The 27,500-nt window shown below is 42.9% G+C and overlaps 1 protein-coding gene across 1 annotated transcript in view; it reads right to left on the bottom strand.

The window, feature by feature from the left end:
* nfia (nuclear factor I/A) overlaps nt 1-27,500 on the bottom strand; it is a gene marked incomplete at both ends in the record, with an annotated part of 170,391 nt that overhangs the window by 136,157 nt on the left and 6,734 nt on the right. The window contains 2 exon segments of the mRNA XM_080750020.1: nt 12,787-13,177; nt 16,720-16,857. Coding sequence (XP_080606146.1) covers nt 12,787-13,177; nt 16,720-16,857 — 529 coding nt within the window.

Below are 27,500 nucleotides of genomic sequence, written 5' to 3' on the forward strand. Positions count from 1 at the left end.
GGACGGTGGGATCATAGTACTATATCGTCGATGTCGGGCAGAAACCTCGTATCTCCAAGTTTCAAATGTGTACGTTCTTTTGCAAAGCAAAGCCCTGCTTCATCATACAAGGCCGTCGCACAAAAGTAGTGAAAACAGCAGATCTACAAGCACACAACGCCTCGCAGATCGGCTGTTTTCACTAGTTTGAATCATTTTTAAAATGATGAATGCAAAACCAACGGTTTTGGACGTACAAGGTTTCCACCCGACAACGACGATATGTTGTCTGTCTGTCTGTCTGTCTGTCTGTCTGTCTGTCGGTGTCTGTGTGCAAATGTTGGTTGTAGTTGATTCTGCTAAACAAACGCGAGTGACACACACACACACACACACGCACGCACGCACGCACGCACACACGCACGCACGCACGCACGCACGCACGCACGCACGCACGCACAGACACAGTAAAAACTGCAGCGCGATGATGGCACAAAGGACTGTCCTGTTTATCGACCTCTGTTGCATCATGTACAGTAACGCGTACAGTAACGCGTACAGTAACATGTACAGTAACGTGTACAGTAACATGTACAGTAACGCGTACAGTAACGCGTACAGTACCATGTACAGTAACATGTACAGTAACATGTACAGTAACATGTACAGTAACGTGTACAGTAACGTGTACAGTACCATGTACAGTAACATGTACAGTAACATGTACAGTAACGCGTACAGTAACGCGTACAGTAACGCGTACAGTAACATGTACAGTAACATGTACAGTAACGTGTACAGTAACGTGTACAGTAACGCGTACAGTAACGCGTACAGTAACATGTACAGTAACGTGTACAGTAACGTGTACAGTAACCCATTCATTAACTCTAAGCCTTGCCTTTCATTTCAGTGATCTTTATGAATGGGCGGGTCTGAACGCTACTCTTTTTGAAATCGAGCCCTTCTTTATGTCACAGAGGGGCTCATTTCCTATTGGGCCCCCTCAAGAAGGGGGCAGTACTTTTTGGGAGGCTATATTCTAAGTGTATATGTGAGGTGGAACCATGAGGTAAAGTGGTACTAAAATTGGAACGATACAGAGAATATTACGATCGACTCTACATGGAACTCAACGTGGTTCTCTAATATGTTCTGTATCCTTCCAATTTTAGCCCAAAGACGGTGCCTCGTTGCCAACAAAGGGCATTTTGGTGTTGCATCTTAAATGGCTTGGAATTAGAGACAGACGGAACATGACATTTTAATATCTGAGTGGTTGTTTGGTTCTCAACCTTTTCTGGCCGTGACCCCCAAAATATTCATATTTGAACTGGGGACCCCCCACCGTGACGAGCACTTGGAATTGTAGGAGTTGACATTACATTTAGTGACCCCATCTATTCCATTGTGAAAATAGCAGATCTACATGCTCACAACGCCTCGCAACACAAGGCGTTGTGAGCATGTAGATCTGCTATTTTCACAATTTCTGCCTCTAATATTTTACAATTTGACCAGAGGTACTAAAAAGGTCTTTAAAGTCCTTAAATTGTCACTTTAGAAATGTTTAGATACCCTGTATTCACTTATACTGTATGTTGGTCTGTTTACTTTTGAGTGAGAAAACAATGTTAACATTTAGCTAAACTTCTGGGGACCCCCCAAAATAATTTGGGGACCCCTCTGGGGGTCCCGACCCACAGGTTGAGAACCACTGGTTTAGGCTAAAACCTGTATAAAACCCTATTATGGACCAATATTTATATAGCCTACAATATATATTTTTAAAAGCATGGTGGGGCCCCTTTAACATCACGCACATTATCCTGACAAAAATAAAAACCACCTAAACATATTATGGTTTTCTGATAAAACATGTATTCTTTATATGTGGTGCTTAAACGTTTTAATGTCAACATCTCAAAATATTATGTTGTCCGTCCCCAATATATTTACAGTTGCAGTCATGTTATAGTTTATATCAGGGGTCTTCAACAGGGGGTCCGGGACCCCTAGGGGGTCTTCAGAGTTACTACAGGGGGTCCTCCAAATCTTTTTTTATATTAACCACTTGAACCCTAATGTCCATATTCTGAGAACTTTAGCCAAAAATAGCAGATCAACAAGCTCACAACGGTGAGCTTGTAGATCGGCTATTTTTGGTGTAGAGGGGAAAAAGAGCAGACAAGTTTATTAAGTATTGACGGTTCAAGTGGTTAAATATCTGAAAACACAAATTGACATCAATCCAAAATACACTGATGATTGTGCTGTCAGACAATGAAACTATATGGAATCTATGAACAGGTTGTGGGGGGTCCCTGCTTCATCTCTTCTCAACTAAGGGGTCCTTGGCCTGAAAACGTTGAAGACCCCTGGTATATAGTGTATTTCTATGTCGTTTTCGTCAGTGTAAGAAGATGAATGGACGAACATTGTTTATAAATTAGACCCTCCAGAAAAACGCGGGCAAAAATCCTTGATTATGCGGTGAATTATGCGGGGTTTTTGTGTGAATTTATGCGATGACAATGCGAAACTATGCGAAATATTGCGGGAACTTGTGAAAGTTGCGATTAAATGCGAAATTATGCGAAATATGCGGGAACTTAAAAAAACATATTTATAGCCTATATATAGTATATATACATATTATAATAAAATTGATAACTATTAATTAAACCACTTTAATATACAGTACACTGGCTATTTGGAAATAGACAATCTACAAGCTCACAACATCACTAAGTAGTCATCAAAGTAGTCAAAACACGAATTTAAGGGTCCTTGAGTGAATTGAGAAATGCAAAACAGACTTTTGACTGCCTTTCATTATTTTCAAGGCAAAAAAGCAAACCTCTGTCAAATATATGCAATTTAATTACCTTAATGGGCTACATCAAGGCAAAAAATAATTACCCTATGGTCTATGTGATTGCTAAGGATACAGCTCACTGCTAAAGCAAAAACTCTGGTTTATTTATGTGGTTTTGCTCTCTCTAAAGGGATTTAAGGGATTAAAATGTTATGCATTCAATGTGCTGTTCCTATCCATCCATGGAATACTGCGTGCTACTTTTTTTCGGAGAGGTGCTCGTTTGCTTTGAACGGCAACGACGCAACGTTTCAAAACGGAGTACAATGGAGACCTCAAAACAAGTAGGATAAACTTTAATTTGTCGTTTCTTGAAGTTTGAGGACCGAGGAAGAGTGTGTTATTGTAGCGTCACGTTGGCGAGGGCCAACGCTCATACCGTATAGCCTACATTATGCCTGCATCTCTCTCTCTGTCTGCCTGCAGTTCTCACGGTGCAGCGTGCACGCAATCGCACGGCACACGCACACACACACACACACACACACACACACACACACACACACACACACACACACACACACACACACACACACGACACACACACAGAGAGAGGAGCCACGGGTTTCACAGCGCATCATTGTTTTGCTTCTGTTTTGTGTCTGAACGTGATTGAACGGTGAAGTGATGACTTTATACTTTTATGCGAAAAAGTGCGGGGATTGTGAAATCAAGCGATGCCCGCATATTTCGCATATTTTCCGCGAAAATATGCGAAATATGCGGTGAATATGCGGGGGATTGTGAAATCATGCGAGCCCCCGCATAATCCAGCGGCATTTATTGATTATTGCGGGAAATTCTGCGAACGCATAATCGCGTTTTTCTGGAGGGTGTAATAAATGAACAGCATGTGGTTGCGTGGCTCTATAGTTGAGTCACTGCCAACATGAGACTCCATTTTGGAGCTGGCATCGCTGTGCCAACATGGTGCCAACGAGGGGGGGGGGGTGGCATGACAACAACGGGCAGAGAGAGGGTGGGGGTGGGGGGGGGGGCAGGTTGCTAGGGACCCTCCACCCATAAAGACTGTTTACTATTGGCTGGTCCTGTTGGGCCAATCACAACGGGGGGGGGGGGGGGTCACTGTGTGTGTGGTGTGTGTGTGTGTGTGTGTGTGTGTGTGTGTGGTGCCAAGTGAAGTGGTCTCAGGTCTCAGTCTTGTGACAAGACTGAATGATGGAGAGAATGTACCATGAGGAGAGGAGAGGAGAGGAGAGGAGAGGAAGTCATATTTTTTTTTTACTATAATTTTTATCCCACAATTTTGTAACCCGTGCCAATTGCCTAAGGCCCTAAGCTGTAGGGGTGTAACGATACATTGTAACAGCGATGTGATACATATCACGATACATGGTTGATGATACGATACATGGACGATATTGGTTCATTCATGGTGATACGATACAATTCGATTCAATGATTTAAAATCGATATGGTAACTATTTAGGAAAGAAATTAAATCTGTGTGAAAAGTGTCAAAATCTATTATTATGGAAGTAAACACTGTGATTCTCTAGCAAATACCTGGACATTATATTTCGACACATATGGACCCACCTTGACATGAACACAGAGATTACACACATTTATCCATAGACCAAGTGTAGCTTTATGGAATGGGAAGGTAATTAAACCCCTCTTTTTAATTCTCCCTCTTAAAATTGCTAAATACAAGGCACAAATACTTAGTTTCCATACAATCAATTATTTGCACTGCAAAACGATTCGATACCGATTACTGCATTTTAAAACTATACGATACAAAGCCAAAACGGTACGATATTTAGCTTTTGCAAACAATATTGTAGATCATTGCGAATTAACATCGATTTTTCGATTAAGTTACTATATCGTTGTACCGCTACTAAGCTGTAATCCTGGGGCGCCCCGGCTGGCCAGGGGGAGGCAGTATAGAGACCAGGATTACTGTGTGTTTTTTGTGAGGGTATCTACCCTAGGAGACACGAGGAGAACATGCAAACTCCACACAGACAGAAAGGCCCTTTCGCCAACCGCACCTAGGGTGTGGGCGCTGATGACGTGGAGGAGAGAACACGCCCCCAGCACCCACAGCGTCCCCTGGTGGGAATCGAACCCAGGACCTTCTAGCTGTGAGGCGACAGCACTACACCCCCCCCCCCCCCCCCACCCCGTCCCCCGTCCCCCGTCCCCCGTCCCGTGCAGTCATATCTAACGGGTTTACAAGAAGAGAAACACGTGTGTGTGTGTGTGTGTGTGTGTGTGTGTGTGTGTGTGTGTGTGTGTGACTGGCGGCTTTTAACAAGGTCAAAGTTCAGAGGTTAATGTGGGGTCATGTTTACCCGGCAGGTCAGATGCGTCCTAGCAGGGGTCATGACCTTTTCACACGCGCTGAGCGTTCCTGTGATGCACACACACACACACACACACACACACACACACACACACACACACACACACACACACACACACAAAGGCAATATCATGACTCCAAATAGATATCATGATTAATTCAAACTTTTGCCTCGATTATGATTACTGGATTATGTTTTTTTTTTCATTTTTTTTTTCATTAAAATATAGCATATCTACAAGCTTACAACAGATCTACAAGCTTACAACAGATCTACAAGCTTACAACAGATCTACAATCTCTGAAGGTGCCCATGGTTTTCATTCTGGAGCTTCTGACCGCAGCTGGACGCACGCACACAATGCATCGCAATTCAATCCAACGCAGCAACGCGACGTAATCCACAATTGATGCATGAATATAATTATAATACAATATACCGATAATAACGCACCTGTGTTCATATCAAACCCAGGTGCGTTATTTCTTTCCACAGTGTTCCACAGTGCACCGATTATCTGCAAACAAAGCTGGGAACTACTTTCTTGCAGACCTTGCAGTGAATCATAAGTGAAATAGAACAGTTTTAATTGTTTACATGATGTCTTTGATTTTTCACATTGCCGTATTGTAACCGTTTTAGAAAAGCAATAAGCCACGCGAGGCTTGTGGTTACCTGTATTTTATAACGGCTGAGAGGGTTGGAGACACCAAGCGTTATAAAATACCAGATAACCACATGCCTTGCGTGGCGTATTGCTTCATTAACCACTTCCATCCATCCATCCATCCATCCATCTTCAACCGCTTATCCGGAATCGGGTCGCGGGGGTAACAGTTCCAACTGAGACTTCCAGATTTCCTTATCCTGAGCAACTTCCTCCACTCCCTCAGGGAGTATACCGAGGCGTTCCCAAACCAGTTTTGAGATATATTCCTTCCATCTGGTCTTTGGTCTGCCACGGGGTCTCCTCCCAGTGGGACGTGCATCAAGGACCTTCCTAGGAAGGCGCTCGGGGGGGCATCCGTACTAGATGCCACAACCACCTAAGCTGACTCCTTTCCAAGTGTAGGAGCAGCGGTTCTACTCCAAGTCTCTCTCGGGTGACTGAACTTCTCACCCTATCTCTAAGGGAGATACCAGCCACCCGTCTGAGGAAACCCATTTTGGCCGCTTTGTACCCGCGACCTTATACTTTGGGTCATGACCCACACTTCATGACCATAGGTGAGAGTAGGAAGGAAGATTGCTCGGTAGACAGAGAGCTTTGCCTTCCGGCTCAACTCATTTTTCTTCACCACAGTACGATTTAGCGACTGCAAAACCGCTCCTGCTGCTCCGATTCTCCGGCTGATCTCCTTCTCCGTCTTCCCCTTTCTCTCATTCGTGAACAAGACCTCGAGATACTTAAACTCCTTCACCTGGAGTAAAGCCTCATTCCCTACTTGGACTGCACAATCCCTATACTGTACATTTCGGCCATTTGAAAATAGCAGATCTACAAGCTCACGATTTGTCGCATTGCAAAGATTTGTAAATGTGTAAATGTGAAATTTAACATTCAGCTAAATTTGTACTTCGGTACATTTTGAAGCCAATACTTTTGTACTTTTAACTCAAGTACATTTTGAATTCCGGGCTTTTACTTGTAACAGAGAATTTCTGTGTTGCAGTATTGATACGTTTCCTTAAAGAGGCGGTGCCATAGTTTTGTACTTTTTTCTGGTTTTCATGTGTCTAGGAGGTTGACAGTACTTCATTAGACCCCCTGATGTGGTTGTTATGAGCAATTATGTATTCCCTTTGTATTTGGGGTTTCTTCCTGGAGGCTGACACCTTGTGGGTCAAAAGTGCCGGTCCAAAAACAGTGATTAAATGACATCATATAATCAACCCCTTCCCCTTGTACCATTCACCCAACACTGTGGGTGTGGCTAACTTCAGCTGGGTCACCACCCACCATGACAACCAGGCATACTTAATGAACTGGTGGGTGTGGCCACATAAAAACACCTTTTAACTCTTTCTGTACACTTCTTTTTTACAACACCAGAGGCAGCGCCACAGATCACGTTCAACCCTGAGTCAACTCAAACAAAGGGTCAAACTCGTTCTTCTGCTATACCAACAAAATGTGGAACGCCCTACCGAAGGCCTTAAAGGGGTGTGGTTCCCTAGCATCCTTTAAAATCGCCCTGAAAAACCACTTACAGGCGGCAGCCATTCACAACTGGCAATAACAAACCTAGCCCAGCCTCCCCTGACCCTTCTTTGTATTTACCTAATGTATATTTTTTGCACTGTTTATTTTATTTTGATTTACTTTTTTTTTGAGCGGTGGTGACGCCGCTCCTTAGAATGGCCGTGTGTGTATGTCTGTAGCCTGAGGTGTATGCAGGAGTGTGTATCCGTGTATGTGTCTGTAGCCTGATGTTGAATCTAGCCTGAGCATCAATTGCAACAAACACGCACGCACACGCACGCACACGCACGCACAGGTACGCACGCACGCACGCACGGCCATGTGTGTATCAGTGTATATATGAATGTATGTATGTATGTATGTATGTATGTATGTATGTCTGTATGTATGTCTGTCTGTAGCCTAGTACCACTGGTTGACCAAAGAGGGTGCTGTTGCTTCTAGCCTGAAAATCAACTGCAACACACACACACACACACACACACACACACACACACACACACACACACACACACACACACACACACACACACACACACACACACACACACGGGGAGGGGGGGGGGGGGGGGGGGTCCCACACACAAGCACCCCCCCCCCCCCCCATATTATTATTATTATTTTTTTTAATATTTGTTTTTAATCTTTTTTAAATCTTTTTTATTATTATTTTTATTATTATATTTATATTTGTTTTGCTGTTGCGCAGCCTCCACAACCACCGCTCAGTTCACACGGGTGTGATTTTTTTTTACTATATCTACTGCATACTAGTATACTGTGTTCTATCCGTCTGTCATTCAATGTTATATGAGACACTTCAATGGTTTCCTATGGAAATAAGCTTAGTCTTTTCTAGGATCTCCTTTTAGTTGATCTTGTACCAGTGAACTGTACCGTCATGAAACTGTACCTTTTTCTATGCAAACCTCTAATAAAGTCTTCAATCAATCAATCAATCATGGCACTTCATCTTTAAGTAAGACACGGCAGTAGTTTTGTTCCACACTGTCTGTGTCGTATATAAACGTAGACGTTTCCTCAGGTTAGTTTCATCCGGACACAGGAAGTAGTGAATCTACACCCTGCTCAGAACAGATCACAGCAGTACAACACAGAACTGAGGGTTTAAGGAGGGAAGGCTTTCGCTGCAACGCTGAGCTTTCTACGGACAACCCCCCCCCCCCCCCCCCTCCCCCTCCCCCCCTCGCTGTCATCCAGGCGGGACAGGGCCAACAGAGAGGGGGGGGGGGGGGGGGGGGATACATTTAATTAGTGAGCGAGGCTAGCCTGACTCGCCCCGTATGCAGCCCTGTGTGAGCATGAGCTCATCACTACAGTCCTTACACCACTTTATATAGATAGATAGATAGATAGATAGATGGATGGATAGATGGATAGATGGATAGATAGATAGATAGATAGATAGATAGATAGATAGATCCCCTCCCAAAAATCTGTACGACGGGCCTGAGCAACGTGACATAATCGACAATTGATGCATGAATATCAAACATATAATTTTCCGAATGTCTGTCTGTCTGTCTGTCTGTCTGTCTGTCTGTCTGTCTGTCTGTCTGTCCGTCCGAGTGTTTCTCCTCAGTGGCTGGAGCAATTGATCTGAATCTGGTTCTGGCCCTGTTACAGCGCCACCAGGAGGCGGTTTGAGTAAAACCCATTTTTGGACAGTACTCCTAAAGATTTTGTCCAAAAAATCATGCAGATCGGTACACAGTATCTCTATAGCCATTAAACCAAACGGGTATTTCTTACATTGATGCTCCTACATATTATCATGCAAGCACCAGTTAAAGTTACTTTCCATCCCTCATATACTGTGTGCACAGTGCACATCCCATAACCCACACATTGCATCATTTCGGACCTCATATCTTCAAACGGGTTAGGGCTAGTAATTATAATACAGTGATACTGGTTAGGGTTCGGCCTAACCCGAACCCTAACCCGAACTGTATACAATATTAATCCTATATGTCAAATAATTGTAAATAAAATATGTTGTTCAGCAGGCTATATCTGACTGCTTGTATTAACTGATGAAATATTTGCCATGGAGCATTAAAAGAGGAAAGTGTGATGCATTGCGACAATGCATCGTAGAATCAAATCTAATCGTAACGTGGTGAATACTAATCGCATTGTATTGTGAGGGCAGTGCCAATACACACACACACACACACACACACACACACACACACACACACACACACACACACACACACAAGCTGCACTTGAACAACCATTCCAGGCTGCCATATCCAGTCCAAGAAACCGTAGAAACCTGTGGCTCACAACGCCGTTGTGAGCATGTAGATCTGCTATCTTCACAATAGAAGCGTGTTATACAAAATGTAATGCCTCTTTTCCATGAGGACTCCAAATCTTTGCCGTACCCTAGCTTTGGCTGAACAGACGCCACTGTGAGGGCAGTGCCAATACACTCACACACACACACACACACACACACACACATGCACATGCACATTACTGTACGTACAGTACGTACGGTACGGTACTGTACTGTAATCTGCATGTCAAGTCACACACGGTGCAGTGAGCCAGATTATTCTGCTGCCAAAACATCACGTCTGACAGAAACACAAACATGCAGTTTTCTGACTGAAAACATAAAAAAAAACATGTGTTTTATTAGTCATGATCCGTTACACTGAGACCTCGATGTCACGGCGCACGCGCGCACACACACACACACACACACACACACACGCACACGCACACGCACACGCACACGCACACACACACACACACACACACACACACACACACCACATTGTTTGGCAGCGATGCGGCTCCGTCTCACACTGTGGCTTTATTGACCACTGATGGATTTATTAATTTATTTATTAAGGAATTATGAGTGTCTGTCGCAGATAAAACTGTTATTTTCTTCATGAATTAAAGTCACAGACTCTTCGTTTTTTCTTCTTTTGACAACGTTGGTGTCAGTAATAATTACACAGCTAGCAGATCGAGAACAACATCTACTTTTTTTTTTCTTTTTCTTTTTTTCTCCGTTTGGGAAGATTCTTTTTTTTTTTTTTTTTTTCTGTCAACCTATTGGGTAATGGGAGGTTCTCAAGCTCCGGTTCGGGGCCCACTGTAGTACATGGGCCATACGAGATGTCGGTATGTCGGTATCCGAAAGGTGGCAAAGGTTATCATGCATTTTTGGAGAGCTCTCTATGTGTAGATTATATTTTGGTTTGATAACCCTTTCTGAGACACAGCTAAATTGGTGTTATCAGCCGCTAGAGTTGGTGTCCCATTAACTATACTATACAAGGAAAATAAGGGGAAAAAAATCTAAAATGAATCTGCTTTAACACTTTGCCGTCCGAAATAGAATGGTGGTTGGTATATTAGCCGTGAAATTTCTATTATTGTATTGTGATCTGAGACATAATATATTATGTTTATAAACATGAGCCCGCCGCCACTCCTTCTTGGACAGCGTCGTTGTTTTTTCTTTTTTTTTTCCCCCAGGTCATTAGCTCACCGTGATTATCTGGTTCTCCGTTGGGATAGAATGGGGGTTTTGGCCGATCATCGATCTCCCCGTGCGTTTCGCGTGCGCGATCCCTTCACGTAAATGTCCCCGCAAATAATCCATGTGTGACTCAAAAGCAGAACTGAAAATTTTCGCTAGCATAGCCCCTAGCATGGCTGCTGTAGAAGCACCAGGGTACAGACAGTAACCGAATGGGGGAATATGCCTTGGAAAAGGAAAGGCCAATGACATCACTTCTGCTTCATGTCAGCCCAGCCATGAGCTATCAATGCACGAGTGGTGACTAGGGAAGGTTAGACGATCGCCGATTTTCGGATGAAAATCATTTATTTCGGTAAATACGGGAAAGTACGGGAAAGTACGATTGGCTGCCCCTCCCCCCCTAGGAAGTCCGATATAGTACGATTTTAACATTAAGGGGCTCCCCGTGGCTTTGAAAGGGTTAGGTAGCATATGAGGGATCAAACTGTTTTTTTTTCATGATTCCGAATCCATTGCAAGCATCTGTTTTGCACGAAAAACATTCCTTGGACTAGAAATGGCCCCACAAGACTATGGTTTAGTGATGAAAAGTGGAGTCATCACTTTTCACACTTTTGTTGGGGCCATGTTTAGCCCAAGGAATGTTTTTGTGTGCAAAACAAATGCTTGCAATGGATTCAGAATCATGAAAAAACCCTAGTTTGACCCCTCATAGCAGATTCATTTTTGTATTTATTTTGTCCTGTATAGTAATGGGACACCAACTCTAGCGGCTGATAACACCAATTTAGCTGTGTCTCAGAAAGGGTTATCATACCAAAATATAATCTACAGATATAGAGCTTTTCAAAAATGCATGGTAACCTTTGCCACCTTTCGGATAGCGACATCTGGTATGGCCCATGGACTACTGGTTGTGGAGTAGGGATCCAGGCGCTGGAGGCAGCACAGCAGTACATAACTAGTAACACCCCCTAAGGGCGAGAAGGGACTTCGCCCATGAGATACGTTCTTTTGTCCTTACGAAAATCACAGATAAATCCTGTTTTACTGCAAAGCATCCAGGATAACAAACCAATACCAAAGCACCAGCAGCAGCAGATACAGGCCTTAATGATTTAACCATACCTAGACTACAACACAGGCCTCTGTTGAGCACAGAAAAGTCTTGAAGAACAATAGAAACTCCTCCAACTCAACCCAACCGCTTCTTTCGGTCTTTTTTTTTACCCCAAAGCTATATTTATACGGTTCAAACAGTGTGTGTGTGTGTGTGTGTGTGTGTGTGTGTGTGTGTGTGTGTGCAGTTTGTCCAGTCTTACTGCAGTGTCCGTAACAGTCAAAGCTAGTCAATGCTTCTTAAGTATCTCACTGCCATGTGAAACACAAGCAACAATAACCCAATACTACCAAGTACCAACACAACCCAATAGTACAGAGTTAACAATACCCAATACTACCAACACAACCCAATAGTACAGAGTTAACAATACCCAATACTACCAACACAACCCAATAGTACAGAGTTAACAATACCCAATACTACCAACACAACCCAATAGTGCAGAGCCAGTCTTACCAACCTGTCAGACAGTTCGGGGGGATGGTCGGCAAAACTGCAATAGCGGCTCTACACTTGCACAAATGCGAAATATAGCACTCTGTAGAAGTTCTGCAAAATGTATGCGACTTCTTAGGAACGCCCCAACGTCACAATGCGTACGTCTCGGCAGAAACGTCTTAATGTAAGGTTAGCACAGAGCCAATAATAACAAAACAACCCAATAGCACAGAGCCAATAATAACAAAACCACCCAATAGCACAGAGCCAAAGAAACAAAGTTTCTTCCAGTCTTACCTGCGTGGACGAAGTACGCCAGGTAAAGGTCCAGCTCCTTGACGGACACCCCGATGTGGTGCGGCTGCACGCAGAGCCCCGGGTTCGAACACTGCGGGGACTTGACCAGCCGCTCTCCGTCCGTGGACTCCAGCGGGATTCCTTTGAACAGGATGACCATCACCAGGTCCAGACGCCACACCTTGTCCGCCTGCCTCAGGCAGTCGATGCGTCTCATCTTGCCCTTCTGGTCGGGGTTGGACAGGACGCAGCACGGAGCCTTCTTACCCGTCACCGACAGAACAAAGTCCTCGCGGAACTCGGGACGGATGTCCTTACGCAGCTTGGCCAGCAGGCGGCTCGCCCACTTCTGCTTCACCTCGGGTTTCTCTCCCAGGAGCTCGTCTTTCACCTGGTGATCCATTTAGAACTTTATTAGCAGTTTGCATGGGAACAAGTACAGGCACGTGCACACATAGCCGCAAATTGCAACACTAGATTTGTTTTAAATCGGTCGAATCTAGGGTTGCAATACCTCCCATAGGCAGCCAATGCATCAAAACAGTTTTTTGCTATCTGATTGTATTAAACGACGTCAAACTCACCAATATTGCGGCTCTATGGAAAGCTTGCATAATCCTCTTTCTATTTGCAAAGTGTTTGTTTCAGAAAAATCCACCGTAAACCTGTTATGATTTATTTGCTGTCAAGAAATCCGAGCAGACATGGTTTATTTTCTAAGTGTTGAACTTCGGAAGCGCTCGTCTTCTATAACGCCATGTCCCGCTGCCTCCTGCATTATGTGACATTTAGAACCAGGTGGTCACAGGACCGTTGAGCGATTTTCCACGAGCGCTTCCAAACTCCAGGACTTAGAAAAAATAATCACCTGAACCAAATTTCGTGATAGAAACTGGCTCATAACATGTCTACGGTGGATTTTTCTGAAACAAACACTTTGCAGATAGCAAGAAAAAATTCCTAGCTTTCCATAGAGCCGCAATATTGGTGAGTTCGATGTCATTTAATAGAAAATAGAAAATGCATTGGCTGCCTATGGGAGGTATTGCAACCCTAGATTCATCCGAAGTTTTTACTATGGAGAAAGAAATGCAATAGAATTGCCTTGTCCAAACTCTCCTGAACTTGAATGCAGCATCTTATGTTGAAAGAATTGCCCTCTCTGTGTAGAAATCCATGTCGTTATGCCACATCTACTTTATTGACTTGATTATGTTTCTTTCATTGTGGTATCAAGCACCGAAAAAATCCCAATTCTAAATAAGACCACCAGCCGGTTTGGAAGCAATGTTGAAGTCACTGTATGTTTCATGCCCAAACTAATGTCAATATAGCCTACTGAATGCATTCACAAATGATTCTGAAATGACACACACACACACACACACACACACACACACACACACACACACACACACACACACACACACACACACACACACACACACACACACACAGTTCAGTGGTAAAACCTTCAGTTATTTATAACTTATAAGGCTGTGTTAAAGGTGTTTGTTTTCACCTGTATCTCCTCGGTACAGGCAAACAGAGCAGGACTGAACCATTCCACTTAAGAAGGGGTGGAAGGTTCCAACTACATTAGAGGAGGACCAAGTTAAAGGGATATTTCACTTTCAAAAAAACTTTTGGTAATTGTATCGTCTAATCAGGCTTTTATGAACACCCTGGACATTTTTTAATTAGCTTGATTCAATATTTAGATATTTGATGTAAATGTTACCAGGCCCTCCAGGCCCAGGGCCTCTCCCCACACACACACATTGTAACTTCAAACTTCATTTTAACCATGATAGATTCATTAAAAACACCCATATTTTTTTCTGGAGACTCATACTACCCTCCTAATACGTGAGCAGGCTGTGTTTTTTCAATAACCTTTTTCATTTATTTTGAATAATTCTTTTTTGTATTTCATTTTTTCCATTTTCCCCAATAATTATTACAAATAAATGAAAAAAAAAGTTATTGAAAAAACACAGCCTGCACACGTATTAGGAGGGTATTATGAGTCACCAGAAAAATAATGTGTGTTTCTAATGAATCTATCATGGATAAAATTAAGTTGAGTGAACAATGGGTGTGTGTGTGTGGAGAAAAGCCCATACGGTGTTTCCCTGTTGAAAGTGGAATATCCCTTTAAATGAGACAGTATCTGTTGTGTATATGAGTTTATTTTTCCTTGGTTTTGCCTCATTTCCCTAAGTTCTTGCACTGTAGCCTACAAAGCTGCATGGGATATTGGTGGAGGTTAGGGTGAAATAAAAACCCTGAAAGGTACATCTTGGACTGTTTTTTGCAATGGATTGAGAATAATTAAAAACCCTAAGTTTGTGCGGTCCGAAATGTCATTGTTCCTACATCCCATCAGTCAGAATCTGGTGATGTTAACCTGGTGAAAATACTATGCCTTAACCTAAACCTAACCCTAACCTCAGTAAAACTATGCCTAAACCTAACCCTAACCCTAACCTCAGTAAAACTATGCCTAAACCTAAACCTAGCCCTAACCTCAGTAAAACTATGCCTAAACCTAAACCTAACCAAATTAGGACTAATGAGATGTAGGACTTATAGACTTGCCAAAAAAGGTCTGTTGGCAGCCGGCCTACCAACAGACTAGCCCCATATAGAACCTTATAGAACCATATAGAACCATATAGCCCCAAATAGAACCTCACCCGTCGCTGCATACTTACAGTTTACAGTTTAGGCATTTAGCAGACGCTTTTCATGTCTTTGTGCTCAGAGATGAGGTCCTATAAAGGTGGTGCAGCGATGGCCCAGACCGCTTCCATGTTGAGTTGGAAAACACAATTTTATCCAAAAAGTAAAGGTAGTTCCGAGCTCCCAGACTGTGGTTTCCTATCCCAGGGTACATAAAACATGAATCAGGGCCAAGGTTATAATAGTTTGGGAGTTTTTATTTGTATTAGTTTTGAAGTTTTGTTTTCAATTACAGTTTAGTTTTAATTCGTTTTTTAAAGTGGGGTTGCTAGTTTTGTTTCGTTTAAATTTTTTGAAATGCTTAGTTTTAGTTTAGTTTTTATTAGTTTTAGTGTTAGTTTTAGTCTTTTACGTAATATGGGGTATTTGTCGGGTGAGATTAAAAAAGCTCCGGAAAAAGTATTGTCTAATAAAGAAAATCAACAAAACATCATATTGTTGAGAGTGGCAGGAATGTTGAGACATACAACTTCTCTCTTTGACCTCACCAACTGGTGTTTTAAAGGTTTTATTTCCACAAAAGACAAAAGACGAAAACTAAGGAGATTTTCTCTATAATTTTAGTTTATTTTAGTTTGTTTTGTAAACACACAATACAGTTTCAGTTAGTTTTCGTTTTTTATAAAAGCTTCGTTTTTATTTTTATTTCAGTTTTCGTTTTTTAGTTAGTTTTCATTTACTATAATAACCTTGATCAGGGCATGAAACAACCGCTTAAATCGTTAGTTTTGTAATGTTTTCCCATTCAAGCGGAACAGTTGTCAGTACTGTAGTCTTGCGTAGCCAGGGAGCATTTGCAAATCGCTGGCCACGCGAGATTACGCCAGCTAGGGGCTTTTCTGAATTTAATGAGACTAAATAAGCGATTTAAACCGTTTTCCCAACGCCGTGGTTCATGTTTTATGTACCGTGGGATGGAAAACCACAGTCTGGGAGCTCAGAACTACCTTTACTTTTTGCATGAAATTTTGTTACGAGTGTTTTCCAACTCAACGTGGAGGCGGTCCGGGCCATCGCTTTGCCACCTTTATAGGACCTCATCTCGGAGTACAACAGCGACGGCTGAGGTTCTATATGGGACTACCAACAGACATGTTTCCTCCTAGTTTTAGTAGAGTTTTCATTTGGTTCTCATGTAGTTTCCGTCAGTGATAAAAGGACCAAGATGTTTGAAGAGGAAGTACCAACCTGTCTCTCCTCCTCCTTGGACATCCTCTTCTCGTGCTTCTTGAAGTACTTCCTCTTCCTGGCCTGTAGGTTGAACCAGGTGTAGGAGAAGGCTCTGACGTGAGGGAGGAGAGCCTCGATGAACGGGTGGAACTCATCCTGCATGGTGGGAGAGAGACATAGAGTTAGTATGGAGAGAGAGAGAGAGAGAGAGAGAGGTTGAACCAGGTGTAGGAGAAGGCTCTGACGTGAGGGAGGAGAGCCTCGATGAACGGGTGGAACTCATCCTGATGGGAGAGAGACATAGAGTTAGTATGGAGAGAGAGAGAGGAGAGCCTTGATGAACGGGTGGAACTCATCCTAGTGGGAGAGAGACATAGAGTTAGTATGGAGAGAGAGAGAGAGAGAGAGACATAGGGTTAGTATGGAGAGAGAGAGAGAGAGAGAGAGAGAGACATAGAGTCAGCCAACTGGCCCAGGAACTCTGTACACAAACACAAGCAGAGCCACCAGACAGACAGTTCACTGCACTAAACCAAATTATAAAACAGCAGAAAGAAAGCTACCTGACACATTGGAGAGAAGCAACCCCAAAGCAAACTAGAATGCTATTTGGCCCTAAACAGAGAATACACCATGGCAGAATACCTGAGCAAGGTGGCCGACCCAAAACAAAGACAAATCTTGACTAGGTACAGACTCAGTGAGCACAGTCTTGCAATCGAGAAAGGACGTCATAAGCATACCTGGCTCCCTAGAGAAAACAGACTTTGCACCCACTGCACACAAAATGAAGTGGAAACTGAGCTACACTTCCTATCCACTTGTCCACTGTACCAAGACATCAGAGACTCATACTGACCACCTGTCCACTGTACCAAGACATCAGAGACACATACTGACCACCTGCCCACTGTACCAAGACATCAGAGACACATACTGACCACCTGTCCACTGTACCAAGACATCAGAGACACATACTGACCACCTGTCCACTGTACCAAGACATCATAGACACATACTGACCACCTGTCCACTGTACCAAGACATCAGAGACACATACTGACCACAGATCATAACCACTCAAGGAGAGTTTGAAAACACGACCAATGATGAAAAACTCCCATACCTGCTGGGTGAAGTAAAACAATGTGCAAACACAGCAGCAAGATTGGTGAGCTGCTGTGATAAGAGAAGGATATCAAATGGAACCCAACCATCTTAAAAACCATTGTATATATCCCTGCTCTGCCTGCACGTTACCGTGATGCATGAAAACTGTTTTCACCTGTACATATGTTGTTCTGATTGTATTGTATTGTATTGTATTGTATTGTATTGTATACACTTCTGCTTTGGCAATGTAAACGTTTTCTCATGCCAATAAAGCCCTTTGAATTGAATTGAATTGAGAGACATAGAGTTAATATGGAGAGAGAGAGAGAGAGAGAGAGAGAGAGAGAGAGAGAGAGAGAGAGAGAGAGAGAGGTTGAACCAGGTGTAGGCGAAGGCTCTGACATGAGAGAGAATAAACCAGAAAATGAAATGCTGGTTCCTTCCATCCACGTGAAGACAACATGACGTAACGGTATGTTCGTAACCACGCAAATCACAGTTTATTCTCGCTAGTCGCGCTACACACACAGTCATGTGCGCACAAACACCATTTACAAAAGGGATTCTGTTAGTGTGGTTCCCCTGACATCAAAGTGATGTCAGAGTGATAATGTCAGAGCATCAAGCGTACACGACGTATACTGTTTCTCATACTAAACTGCGACCTACGGTCACAATAAAGACTAATGCAATTACACACGTTATGAGTAAGTACACCTTAACACCCAAGGGGCGTTCAGTAACGAGATAAGGCCACTAGGGGTCGCTCTTCCAAAAGGAGTTGTCTCGTTCCTCAACGAGACAACAAAGGGTTAACTGTCCTGTGTGCTGCGCGCATGTTGTGTGCCCTGTGAATGACCCTAGTCCATATGTCACACCGTGACTCGCAGAGAGAGAAAATGGCGCGACCATTGATTTTCATTCTACTCTGAAACATAAAAAGGGCTTTATCTATGAATGAGGTGCAAAGAACGCCAGGGAAGCAGAGATCCGATTGTTTTCACGGCGACACTTTACCGCGATGGTCGGACCCCGTTTGGATTTTAGTTTCGCGAGCGTTTGTAAACAAATGGATTTTCTTCCTCAATCGTCAGCGGACACTCACGTGCACACGCACAAAGCTTCCGAGGCTCTTCAAAATAAAGCGTGAGTGAACGGCGGCAGCAGCAACAGCTAGAAATGTTAGAAACCTTGGCTTCCCATGTGTTAAAGGAGTAGTTCATCCGCAACTGTTTTTTTTCTTCCTATTTATTACTTGACATGGAGACTTGAGTTTAATAACTTTTTTTTTGTTTTTGTTTTTTTTATCGCATTCCTATAAGGCAATAATTTGATTATAGTACATTTATTGATACCGGATGGGGACCAGAATGCATTTGGTTCCCCATGGCGTATCAATGGAAGTATATTTACTATGATCAAATGTTCACACAATGCTGTACGTCTCCTCCTACTGTACATACTGTATGTTCCCCTTTTACACCTCTTTTTATTGTATTTCGACACTTGTTTTCTCATGCCAATGAAGCTCCTTTGAATTGAAAATAGTGTGTGTGTGTGTGTGTGTGTGTGTGTGTGTGTGTGTGTGTGTGTGTGTGTGTGTGTGTGTGTGTGTGTGTGTGTGTGTGCTTGCAAAGCTATCTTTGTGGGTACCTCATGTCCCCACAAAGATAGTACAATCCAGGGAAAAAAAACATGTGGGGACAAATTAATACGTCCCCACAAGGTCTTAGGTTAAGGGTTAGGGTTAGGGTTTTGGGTTAGGGTTAAAATGAATGGAATGTCCCCACAAAGATAGTAGACTATGTGTAATGTCCCCACAAAGTAGCAATTGCAAACCTGTGTGTGTGTGTGTGTGTGTGTGTGTGTGTGTGTGTGTGTGTGTGTGTGTGTGTGTGTGTGTGTGTGTGTGTGTGTGTGTGTGTGTTAGGGCATTGACGACTTGTGATTTTTGCAAGTCGACTCGACTCAGTAAAAAGTTGAATTGAAGTCGACTTTATCGTTTGATGACGTCATCACATTACACACGACCCCCCAATTATTTTGGGGGGTCCCCAGATGAAACTCATTTAACGCTGATCCCGAGTATACTCGTGAAAAATACTAGAGTATTTAGAGTGCCGATCCCGAGTATACTCGCGTAAAATACTGTATAACGCTGGCACTCTTACCCTACGGTCCGTTGGAAAGTCCTGGCACGATTGGACTCGCGGATTCATTATCATCACGGATCCACGTGCACAAAATAGTAATCCCATAACATGGAGGCCGACGGTCGAGCTCATCTTTAATGTCCATTTTCTCCAAAAAACACTTTTAAAGCCAAGGATGGCATTAGATTCTCGCTACAATAACATAATAACAAAGGCAACGATCGGCCATTACAGCAACGGCATGGAATGACGATCGCTTCCGTTGAATGACGTCATGACGTCAAACCGGAAATGTTTACGCAATGGACTTCTGGGCTTCAAAATAAGAGAATGGCCGCGGATGGAGCCTGCGAGAGGCAGCCTGTACATTTTAACCTGTTCATGTCTGGAGCACTAAATGGGTTAATGTGAAACATTGTTTTCTCACTCAACTGTAAACAAACCAACATATAGTTTAAGTGTATAGAGGGTATCTGCACATTTCTAAAGTGACAATTTAAGGACTTTTTAATATCTCTAAAATGACAAATTAAACATTGTCCAAATTATCAAATATATAGAGGCAGAAATTGTGAAAATAGCAGATCTACATGCTCACAACGCCTCGCATTGCGAGGCGTTGTGAGCATGTAGATCTGATATTCTCACAATAGAAAGTATTTTTTTTTCAACTTTTGTTTTACGCAGAGTATATCTGGCAGTGTTGCGTGCGTGCGTGCGTGCGTGCGTGCGTGCGTGCGTGCGTGCGTGTGCGTGCGAGTGTGCGTGCGTGTGAGCGTGCGTGCGTGCGTGCGTGCGTGCGTGCGCGTGCGTGTGTGTGTGTGTGTGCGTGCGTGTGTGTGTGTGCCAGCGCTATAGAAACCTCTCTCTCTCTCTGAACTTCGACCCCCTGGAAAACAACACCACACAAACCGCTCCAGGATGAATAAAAACACAAAAAAAGACAAATCCTTCTCATTCCAACATAGAAGACACACACACACACGCATGCACGCACGCACACACGCACGCACGCACGCACGCACGCACACACACACACACACACACACACACATTATGACAGCGTTCTATTTTGATAAGTCACTGGCGATGCAGTGTGTGTGTGTGTGTGCGTGCGTGCATGCGTGCGTGCGTTGTGGTGGGGGGAGGGGGGGGGGCAACTTGGCTCATTCTCAGTTATGCGAAGACCAATCCAAGTATTCAGGGATCAGCGCACACACACACACACACACACACACACACACACACACACACACACACACACACACACACACACACACACACACACACACACACACACACACACACACACACACACACGCCACGCATGCTTGTTTTCTTCCATGTTTATGCATTTAAAATGAAATATGAGCACAGACACCATGCAGATATGATATGATCCCATGCCTTCTACACCATGTCAATCACACTGACGCAGGGATAGAATGCAGAGAGACAGTAGCAGGCATGGGCAACTGTGATGATGATGAGGGCCACTATATTTACACCTTCACTCCAGAGGGCCACAATGCATATTGCTACGTCCTACTTTGTCATTCTAGTATCTCATACAAAAGAAGCAAAAAATAGCAGATCTACAAGCTTGTAGATCGGCTATTTTTTACTTTTTCTTTTTTTTTTTTTTTTGCATTTTGTTCTTTTTTAATTGGAATCCTGAAATGTAACATTTTGATTTATTTTCAAACGCATTTAGTTATATGTTAACTTTATGAATATAAATACAAATACATTGGACATAAAACAAATACATTTTAATACTACTATACTAGTGATTAAGCTAAAGTTTGTCCCCAAGAGTATAGGCCTATCTAATCCCTTCAAGATGTAACGTGTTGGTAAGGTCACTGAGCCACATCTTTGTGGTTGGCGCATCTTTTTTCTTCCAATGCATAAGAAGCAACTTCCTTGCAATAATGAGACCATAAGATAGGAAACATTGCTGATGTTTTGTTAGCTTTGTACTCAGATCAGATACTCCCAAAATGACAATGAGGGGATCTGGTTCCACGTTTATTTTAAAGGAGCTATAGTCAACTTTTTCTTGAAAAACGGATGCTAAAATAAAAATAATGTTTTGAAAATATTTTATAAATAAATAAGCTTCATATATTATGTGTTTCTATTCAAAAATGACCACAAAAGTGTAAAATAATGATAAATTATCATTTTGGCCATTGTCAGATGGACACTTTGTTTACATTCTAGTCTATAGACTAGGATGTAAACAAAGTGTCGGCCCTACAATGAAAACGTTGACTATAGCTCTTTTAAGTATTTTAGATAGCATGTTAATGTGTTATTTATCGATATCTCATATCACATATTTACATAGTAACATTATATTATCATTGTAATGTTAGTGTTTTGGCCAATTATTATGCAAAGCCCACCTTGCTATATAATTTATATCCTCACGTTGGTTAAGAATCCTCCACATCAGATTACATTAAATCACAGACATTGCAAACAGACTGTTTTCATCGTCTTCAGTAATAAAACTGCTTGGTTTGAGTTCAGCCAACGTGTGTGAAATATCACCGCTGCTCTGCCACCATAATGGCCTTTGTTATTGGAATGTGTTCTGTATGTGTGTGTGTGTGTGTGTGTGTGTGTGTGTGTGTGTGTGTGTGTGTGTGTGTGTGTGTGTGTGTGTGTGTGTGTGTGTGTGTGTGTGTGTGTGTGTGTGTGTGTGTGTGTGTGTGTGTGTGTGTGTGTGTGTGCGTGCGTACGTTAACACCCTATACTTGCTCATAGTACAGCGTCACACAAAAGCAAGAATAGCAGATCTTCAAGCAGTAAACGTGGCATTAAACAATGCATTTTGATCTTGTATATCTGCTACTTTTGCTTGTTTTGCTTTTTTCTCCGCTAGCTAGGGCATTAACAACTTGTGATTTTTGCAAGTCGACTCGACTCAGTAAAAAGTTGAGTTGAAGTCCACTTTAACGTTTGTTGGCATCATCACATCACACACACGACCCCCCAGTTGTTTTGGGGGGTCCCCAGATGATAGAGGGTAGCTTCACATTTCTTAAGTGACCATTTAAGGACTTTTTAATACCTCTAAAATGACAAATTAAACATTGTGCAAATTGTCAAATATATAGAGGCAGAAATTGTGAAAATAGCATGTAGATCTGCTATTTTCAGAATAGAAAGTTTATTTATTTTTTCAACTTCGACTTTCGACTTTCTCTGGTGGGAGTCGACTTGTGTAATGAAGTCGACTGAGTCGACTTGTCGACTTTTTGGTTAACGCCCTCGTCTCCGCAAGGCCAAAGGCATGGGGAGATGTTTGCAGTTTGCACCCCTTTCCATCCATCCGTCCGTCCGTTACCAGCTAATCTCTGGCGTCGTTGGCCCGGTCGCTACCAAGCTGTGCACACCCACACACACCCACCCACCCACCCACACACCCACACACACCCACACACACACACACACACACACACACACACACACACACACACACACACACACACATACACTCTCCCTGGATGCCACTTCAGAACCTCTTTCCCACATTTCTCACATGGCCCTGTTCTAGCGCCACCATGAGGCTGATGTTTCTGTACACTACTCTTACACATGGCCCTGTTCCAGAACATCTCTACAGTCATGTGATCAACATGGATCTGTCCAATCTTGCATCTTGCATTTCTTTTAGACATGTATTCCTTATCGTGACGTGTTCTCATTGATGTATCACTTGGATTTCCCCTCAGGGATCAATAAAGTGCCTGCCTATATTCCATCCTGATTGGCTAAAATTGGCTTCCAAAATGTGCAGGATTGGTCCGTTTTGAACAAAAAGCCTCAAATCAGTGCAATGTTGGTGAAATGAAAAAGGACTTGACTTCCTATTAGGGCATTAATGAAAAAGTTGACAAGCCAGTTGACTTCATTACACAAGTCGACTCCCACCAGAGAAAGTCAGGCCTATTTGTGAAAATAGTAGATCTCCATGCTCACAACGCGAGGCGTTGTGAGCATGGAGATCTGCTGTTTTCACAACTTCTGCCTCTAAATATTTGACAATTTGGCCAATGTTTAATTTGTCATTTTAGAGGTATTAAAATGTCCTTAAATTGTCACTTTAGAAATGTGCAGATACACTCTATACACTTAAACTTTATGTTGGTTTGTTTACAGTTGAGTGAGAAAACAATGTTTCACATTAAGTTAATTATCTGGTGACCCCCCCAAAATAATTGATAACGATAAAGTCGACTTCAACTCAACTTTTTACTGAGTTGAGTCGTTCCTAACCCATGTCTGTCCAGAAGCTAGATGTGATCTACCAGTCCATCACAACGGATGTGCAGGAAGACCACATGACACCAGTGGTGATTTTGACAGTGAACATTTTTTTACAGCTTGTAGATCTGTTATTCTCAGCATGAAAGTATAAAAGTCAGTCATTACTACACCATCACAGTAATCACACTAAACACATGTCTGTCAACAAGATAGACTGTGGATTTAGTAGACTAAAACTAGACTAAAAACAAAACTTATCTGATGACTAAAATATGACTAAAACTAAAGGAAATGTTATTCAGAAGATCATGACCAGAACCAGATAAACATCACCCTGAACCTGAACATGGACTGACCTCCACATACGCTTTTGTTCATACAAGGTTTCTATTGGACAGAGAATGTATCCATCTAGCAAATACATGGACATTATATTTCAACACATGTATGGACAAACCTGCACCTTGACTTGAACACAGAGATTACACACATTTATCCATAGACCAAGAATAGCTTTAAGGAATGGAAAGGTAATTAAACCCCTCTTTTATATTTTCCCTCTAAAATTTGCCAAAAACAAGGCACAAATACTTAGTTTCCATACAATCAATTATTTGCATTGCAAAACGATTTGATACGGCATTTTAAGATACGATAGAAAGTCAAAACGGTACGATATTTTGCTTTTGCAAACGATACAGTAGATATAGTAGATACAGTAGATCATCGCAAATTAATATAGATTTTTCGATTCAGTTACTATATCTTACACCCCTAGTAACCAGTAAGACTCCCTAATCGGGAGATAAGCGACCGTAGGTGGCGTATCTCCACAAATAGGGCAAAAATGTGTTTTTCCAAAATCTTCCTGATCCATGTTGATGACATGAGTGTAGACATGCTGTGTAGTGATATTCGTGATTTTAGGGCAAAAACTGTAGGAGCAGTGTCCAAAAATGTGTTAAAAAATCGGCCTGAAGGTGGCGCTAGAATAGGGACATGTGAGAAATGAGGGGTGGGGTCTCCGCGTTGCCTTGGCGGACGAATAGGTACCGGCCCCGGCTCTCCCGGACGCTCCTAGGCCGAGTTACGGCATTTTATGTGTGCTGCAGTGGCAGGGGGTCCTCCACTGGGGGCGCCACCACTTTTGCATCCGTTCTGGAGCACCAGGAGTGGGTGGTCCCCGGGAATTCCCCGTGAGCAGCCCCGTTGGGGTGGTCATTTGGTCATTTTTGCACATTTGGTCATTTTTTACATCTGGGGGTCCCCCAGGTCCCTGGGGCTCCGGGGGTCCTTGGAGGTTGTAGTTTGGCAGGCAAGGAGTGTGTGTGTAAAATCTGGCATGGATCGGGTCAACGGGTGCGGAGATATAAGCAGGGAAAAAGTGTGACGTGTGACGTGTGAGCACATTTGGTCATTTTTTACATCTGGGGGTCCTTGGAGGTTGTAGTTTGGCAGTCAAGGAGTGTGTGTGCAAACTTTGGCATGGATGGGGGCAACGGTTGTGGAGATATGAGCAGGGCAAAAGTGTGACGGACTCACTGACTCACTCACTGACTCACTCACAGACAGCCGGTGGAGGTTTTGGTAGTAAATGCGACCTACGGTCGCAACAATGTATCCATACTGTACATACAGTAACAATGTATCCATACTGTACATACAGTAACAATGTATCCATACTGTACATACAGTAACAATGTATCAATACTGTACATACAGTAACAATGTATCAATACTGTACATAGTGGTTACAGTAACAGCATATATGATGTGTCTGCTTTTTCCATGCATTCCAGAGAGGATGCACACACACACACACACACACACACACACACACACACACACACACACACACACACACACACACACACACACACACACACACACACACACACACACACACACACACACACACACACACACACACACACACACACACTGCACATTCCACAGAGCACAGCCGGTTGATTCTCCAACGCAGACAGAGTTTCTGAATCCCAGAGGTTGGAAGGACAGAAGATTAAACTAGAAAGGTGCAACCTTTCATGGTTGGATGTGACTTATGGGGTCTAGAAGTGTTACTGTAAATAGCAATAAAGAAACTGCTGGCTTATTGTGTCTAAAGAAGACATGTTTAGACACTTGTACGCATGCCCCACAGTTTTCTTTTTCTTTTCTCTAATTACAATCTAATAAAATATGAACCCTTGTCGTAAAAAAAACAAAGTTGTCCTTTCGTTGTCCCTTAGATCTACTATCACACCCCCGAGCACATGTTCTATAGATCTACTATCACACCCCTGGACACATGTTCTATAGATCTGCTATCACACCCCTGGACACATGTTCTATAGATCTACTATCACACCCCCGGACACATGTTCTATAGATCTGCTATCACACCCCCGGGCACATGTTCTATAGATCTACTATCACACCCCCAGGCACATGTTCTATAGATCTACTATCACACCCCCAGGCACATGTTCTATAGATCTACTATCACACCCCCGGACACATGTTCTATAGATCTACTATCACACCCCCACATGTTCTATAGATCTACTATCACACCCCCACATGTTCTATAGATCTACTATCACACCCCCAGGCACATGTTCTATAGATCTACTATCACACCCCCAGGCACATGTTCTATAGATCTACTATCACACCCCCAGGCACATGTTCTATAGATCTACTATCACACCCCCACATGTTCTATAGATCTACTATCACACCCCCACATGTTCTATAGATCTACTATCACACCCCCACATGTTCTATAGATCTACTATCACACCCCCACATGTTCTATAGATCTACTATCACACCCCTGGACACATGTTCTATAGATCTACTATCACACCCCCGAGCACATGTTCTATAGATCTACTATCACACCCCCAGGCACATGTTCTATAGATCTACTATCACACCCCCAGGCACATGTTCTATAGATCTACTATCACACCCCCACATGTTCTATAGATCTACTATCACACCCCCACATGTTCTATAGATCTACTATCACACCCCCACATGTTCTATAGATCTACTATCACACCCCCACATGTTCTATAGATCTACTATCACACCCCTGGACACATGTTCTATAGATCTACTATCACACCCCCGAGCACATGTTCTATAGATCTACTATCACACCCCCAGGCACATGTTCTATAGATCTACTATCACACCCCCAGGCACATGTTCTATAGATCTACTATCACACCCCCAGGCACA

This window comes from Nannobrachium achirus (assembly GCF_963921795.1).
Source record: "Nannobrachium achirus genome assembly, chromosome: 1".
NCBI lineage: Eukaryota > Metazoa > Chordata > Actinopteri > Myctophiformes > Myctophidae > Nannobrachium > Nannobrachium achirus.